Genomic DNA, 6,000 nt, shown 5'->3' on the forward strand with positions numbered 1-6,000 from the left:
TCTCTCAAGCTATTGCTGAAGGGGGGGATGCAGCCAAGTTCACAATCCTTTGTGGCCTTGACACCGCCGACTCGCTGGGCAGGGTGATTTCCACGACAGTGGCGCTCCGCCTCCACGCCTGGCTGAGGACAACTGGTTTCTCTGGGGATGTTCAGAACACTCATGACCATGTCCTTTGATGGCATTAGCCTTTTTGGCAACAAGGCAGGTAGTGCGTTGGAGCGTTTGAAGGACTGCCAAGCTACAGCCAAGTCCTTGGGCCTTTCGGCCACTCGCCCTCCTCCGCCTTCTGCTTTTGGCTCCTTTCGTGGCCACGGATGGGGCACCCCCACACGTTCGCTTCAGAGCCACAGGCCTGCGCAGCAACAGTCCCAGTGCGGCCGTTGACGTGGGACCCGTCAAGGTGGGTCAGGGGGACAGCGGTCGAGTCAGTACACCTCCACCCCGGCCACCACTGCCTCCAAACCTTCCTAGTCTGGTTTTTCAGGCCCATCAAACGCCAGTGAGCGGCAGGATTCGCCATCACCTCCCCCACTGGCGCACCATCACTACGGACAGGTGGGTTTTACAAATAGTCCAAAGGGGCTACTCCCTCCCCTTCGAGACTACCCCTCCAGCCATGCCACCCCAGTACCACCGCATGTCGGGGTATCACTTGGCACTTGTTTAACAGGAAGTCGTGGCCCTCTTGGCCAAGGGGGCCATCGAGCGCGTTCCTGCACCAGAAGTAGGACGTGGTTGCTACTCCCACTACTTTCTGGGGCTCTAGAAGGACAAGGGCCTGCGTCCTATCTTGGACCTCCGAAATGTCAATCGCTTCCTCCGGAAGGAGAAGTTCAAGATATGGACTCTGGCTCAGGTCTTGTCTGCCCTCGACCCTGGAGACTGGATGGTAGCGTTGGATCTGCAGGATGCTTATTTCCATATTCCCGTCCTCCCGGCCCACCGGCTTTTCCTACGGTTTACGGTAGGCCACGAGCACTTTCAGTTTACCGTGCTCCCCTTTGGCCTTACCAGCGCCCCTCGGGTGTTCACGAAGGTGATGGTGGTGGTTGCAGCTCATCTGCGCAGACCAGGGGTTCCTGTCTTCCCCTATCTCGAGGACTGGCTGTTGAAGGCGGACTCGCCCCAGGCAGTCGTCTCCCACCTCCAGACTACGGCCGACCTCCTGCATTTGGTGGGGTTCTCCATCAATGTGCCGAAGTTGCACCTGATTCCCTCTTAGAAGCTCCTTTTTCATCGGAGCAGTTCTGGATACGACCCACTTTCTGGTCTATCCTCCCGAATGGCGAGTCCAGGATATTCAGGCTCTGATTACGATCTTTTGGCCTCTATCCAGGGTTTCAGTCAGGATGACCCTGAGGCTGCTGGGCCTCATGGCCTCCTGCATCCTGCTGGTCAATCATGCCAGATGGCATATGCGGGCTCTGCAGTGGGACCTGAAGTTCCAGCGGGCGCAGCATCAGGGGAACCTGTCCGAGTATGTCCAGATCTCAGAGGGCACTGCACAACAATTGCAGTGGTGGCTCACAAACCGGCATTGGGTCAATGGCAGATCCCTCTCCCTTCCCCAACCGAAGCACACAGTGGTGACAGATGCATCCCTCCTGGGATGGGGCGGCCACATGGGAGAGGCGGAGATCAGAGGCCTCTTGTCTCCGGCGGAGTCCCGGCTCCATATCAACCTTCTGGAGCTCCGGGCGATCCAACTTGCACTTAAGGCATTCCTTCCCTCTGAGAGTAGTGCAGGTGTTCACAGACAACACCACCGCCATGTGGTACTGCAACAAACAGGTCGGGGTGGGGTCGTGGACCCTATGTCTCACTCGCCGCCCGGAATTGTTTAGGAACTTGGATCACTGGTCCGCCTCTTCGCTCCTCTCCATCCGGGGACCTCGTTTTCATCTGGTGGCTTCCGAGGAAGGAGATGCCGATCGGGAGCTTCCCGTCCCCTCTGCCCGCTGCTAAGAGGCCACTGACAAGCTACCTGGGCGGATTGACCACTCCTTGTGCGAGCTCCTGTCCGGTGAGTCGAGATCCGACTTGAGTGCATCCTGTGACCGCAACGGGGTGACTAAACTGCTGAGATTTGTTTGCATGGCACGGTTTGGAACGGGTCGGCACCGCTCCGGGATGCATACCTATCGGCCATCGTAGGAGCCTGTCTCGACGGTGTTCTCCCCCTCTCAGAGCTCCATGGATGGCTGGTGTTCTCCCCCTCTCAGAGCTCCATGGACGGCTGGTGAAGAGTGTGGGCGAGGCTCAACCCTCCTGATCATACCCCGGCCTTCCGGGCGCGACCGCAGTTTCTTCCCCTTCTGCCTGCCCTCCAGCTTTGCCTCAGTTCGGACATCTGGGACCCGTGAGTCCTCTCCAGATATGGGGGTGCTTTGGTGACGAATCTACTTGGCGCTGCGGTGCGGTGCGACGCTCCTGGGCTTTTCCATACCATTCTGAGTCTGGGAGGCAAAGTGCTCCATCCATCTTGCAGGGCTTAAGTTTACCTTCAGATACTTGGGGATCCTGCTAGAGGTGTTGAATATTATTTGTGGAAAAGAATGTTTTTTTAGTGTTTTCAGTGCAGGAGGGTTTGACCCATGTATTAAGGCCACCCTTTGCCCTACCTCTTGGCTGGCACTCGCGTCCCTACACACTTCTCATCCAGATATCACAGGATGATGATTCCTTTGTCAGAAGGGCTGGGTTCGAAATCCAGCATCTTTTTGGCATGCTTTTTGATCTGGTATTGAAGGTTTTCTGTGGCGCCAGTAATTTTATGTGTTGGCGTTTACATACGAGCTAATAAAGTGGGCTACAGTCAAGGGATTATAGTGTGTATGATATTCGCTGTGCCGATTGATCGGATGGGTTATGCGAAGACAAAGATTTTATCTCCCTGTACAACATACTGTTTGATCTGTTTCCATCTCTGTGAATATAATGTATTTTATCTATTGGTTTGATCAAATGATGTATACTTGATGAAGACATTAATACAAGTATGATCATATATTTTTTGATTCTTCTATGTATACCATATATTTTGTAATAATTGGAAACAAAAATATTTCTTTCTATACTGATTTGATTCAAGTGTATTAGTGTGTTTCGGACTACTATAGTGTGTGTGTATATTTCACTACCAGCCTCCTCATACTAGGGATAGAAACATTCCAACGATGTATCTGTTCCAAAGGTTTAGCAAACCATGTTCCAACAGCTTGAAAACACAATCTCAATTTAAGATCCTGAGATTTATGAAGTGAAAAACTCGCTGACAAGATTTTTCATCCATTTCTTCCTGACACTGGAACAGAATGTCTTCAGATCATTAGGCTACAATGACCCTTTAACATTCTTCTTGAAAGTCGAAATGTATTTTTTTTTTTTTACACATTTACCTTATGCTTTAATATTCTTGGCCTAGTTCACCTCCATCTTGAATCATTCCTTTAAAGTATGTTTTAATGTTCATTTTGTGCTTAGAGCTAGTCTATTTACTGGTATACAGATTATACATTATTTTTTTCTATCTGTTAAAAAAAAAAAAGCAAATGTATTATCTTCTACATTTTTCAGCCTAATCGTGCTTCCTCATAGCAGTGCATTTAAAGGACCGCATGACATGTCAAACTTTTAGACCTTTTTATTTTTTATTTTAAACCAATTACAATTTTGTATATTTTTTTTATTTTTTGGTTCAAGTTTTGCTTTTCACTTAATATGGGCTTATTTTAATAAAAGCATGGTATACCTAAGGCTGAGAAGTCTCAACTATACTAGACATGATCCACCAAATGTTAGCATAGATTGACGCTCAGTGTTCACCATTTTCTTAGATTGCCTGTCTCTGAAATTTCCCCTGCACGTTCTGTTTTGTTTGTGTCACTTCCATATAGTGAAGCATTGCAACAGTTTCTGTGCATATTATAATGTTTCATTCCACTCATCTTCTTTCTCATTGCAGGAATATAAATTGAAGCTTGCTCGTGTAACCCAAGTCCGTAAAGAGCTGAAATCCCACATCCAGAGCCTTCCTGATCTCTCGCTCTTGCCAAACGTGACTGGGGGTCTGGCACCTCTACCATCTGCTGGTGACCTGTTCTCCACTGACTAGGACATCTGTTTGCCTATCGACTTGTTCTCCCTGCAAAAGTCTCCCGCCGGCGAAAGCGAGAGGAAGACGGTGCCGGCGGATTTCAGGAGGTTCTTTTTAACCAGCACACGCTGGGTACCTGAAGAAAAATGCACAGATCCCCCCCATGAAACTCAACAGCCGAGTGCTTTCTGGTCTTTAAGGCAAATCGGGCACGAGATGGGCTTTGTTTGTGCTAGTTGCGCTTGTGACTTCAGGAGAAGTGAATACTAAGACTGGTCAGAGGCTCCATGCTACTACAGCAGAAAGATTCCCATAGTTTCCAGTCTTAACGTTTTTTTTTTGTTTTTTTTTATTTTAATTTCCAGGCCCTGTTATTACTCTGTCTAGACCCAAATCATGTTAATATACTTCAGCTTCTCAAACAATGGTGAAGTGGAAAAAAATAACTGCTTGTTTTCTTATGAAGTTTCAGTGAAGTTGCAATATCTGTAAATCTGTCTCCAGGAAAAGGGTGACCTGGTGATGTTACAGCAAAGAGAGGTGGCCTGATTAGTTCCTAGACCAAGCAATCCTTTCTTGCTATGTTAAGATAAAGAAGCAGGCTGCCTCTCGAACTCCTACCACTGAGCGGTAAAAGTACTCGGCTTGGAATGATGTCAAGATTTTAATGGACATCTAAATAATTATTCTATTTTTAGATATTATCCCATGAATTCTCTAAGGGTTATAGGGACCATTTTGAGAGCTGCTGTTATACAGTATTGATGAGTGACTGGTGCAAGTAGCTGCGAGCAGATTCATGTTTTTGTGCAACAAAATAATGGAAACTTCAGGAGGAGAGAATCCACTTTTCTAAATCATCAATTCTGTCACACTGTTTCCTGAAGTTTTGTATGGTTTCAAATTCACCCAAACCAGACAAGCACCCACATATGCTGCATTTGACACGTGGATTAGGGTGATGATAGCAAGTTAGTCCAACACTGTCCTATTTTCAGTCATTCACTGCTTTTGCTACATTGGTACTTAAATACTCAAGAGACATAAACAAAATGGGCACGCTGTGATTGTTCTAGATGTACAGTTACTGGTGTTTCTCAAATCACAGCAGGGTCTGCTTACTCTGACTGGATGCAACTAATACGCCTCCCCTGGTTTAGTCTAGAAAAATATGAACGGTTATTTGGCTCTCTACTATGACCAACTTCTTGGAATAATAGTACCTACTGGCGTAAAATGTTTGAGACGTGAAGCCATTAAACTACTTTGGCATACAGATCTGCATCCCTTTAGCATCCCACACTCGCCTCACGCCTGGTTTGATTTCTTCAGCTCACCAGTGAGTATCAAAGGTTTTCCTTGTGAACGGAACAGGCAGGCTCCTGGTTGACTTCATCCTCTTGTTCTAGTCTATGGTTCTGTTATTTGACGTTTGCTAAGGTCCTGTGTTGTGCATGTTTTGGCAAACGCATGTTATTTGAGTGAAAATGGAACACGGGGCGATATCCATATACTTGTCAACACTGGGGCCTTCAAAAACATTCCCACATAGTTTTCCTTGGTTCAATCTGAAAATGTAAAAGAATCATTTTAAATGTTTTGGAGTATATCCCATCTGGTGGAGGAACAATATCCACAGCACCATCTTGCTATCGTTTATCATCTTGACTGAACCTTTCTTGAATCCTTGTCCTATTATGATTTCAAGTTTTTAGCAGGGAAGGCTGTCATGATCAAGACCTTTGCCAAATATTAAACATGCATAATCTCTTCATTTCAGATTTCGTGTTCTGCAAAATATCCTCCATTTTGCATTAAGGTGAAATTTTTACTAGTGGAGATTTTGTCATGAAACAAGACAGTTTCTCCTTAAACCAGCCTATTGTCAGTACTTGTGCAAG

At 46.9% G+C, this 6,000-nt stretch overlaps 1 protein-coding gene across 2 annotated transcripts in view; it reads left to right on the plus strand.

The window, feature by feature from the left end:
- Nucleotides 1-5,375, plus strand: part of RPRD1B (regulation of nuclear pre-mRNA domain containing 1B) — a 218,564-nt gene extending 213,189 nt beyond the window's left edge. Inside the window, exon 8 of one of the 2 annotated variants that reach the window (XM_085619202.1) lies at nt 3,968-5,375. In XM_085619202.1, coding sequence (XP_085475328.1) covers nt 3,968-4,117 — 150 coding nt within the window. In that variant the 3' untranslated portion in view covers nt 4,118-5,375. The remainder of the gene's footprint in view (nt 1-3,967) is intronic. The other variant, XM_085619201.1, reaches the window with a different exon arrangement.
- The last annotated feature ends 625 nt before the right edge of the window (nt 5,376-6,000 follow it).

The sequence above is a fragment of the Triturus cristatus genome, chromosome 7 (assembly GCF_964204655.1).
Source record: "Triturus cristatus chromosome 7, aTriCri1.1, whole genome shotgun sequence".
Lineage (NCBI taxonomy): Eukaryota > Metazoa > Chordata > Amphibia > Caudata > Salamandridae > Triturus > Triturus cristatus.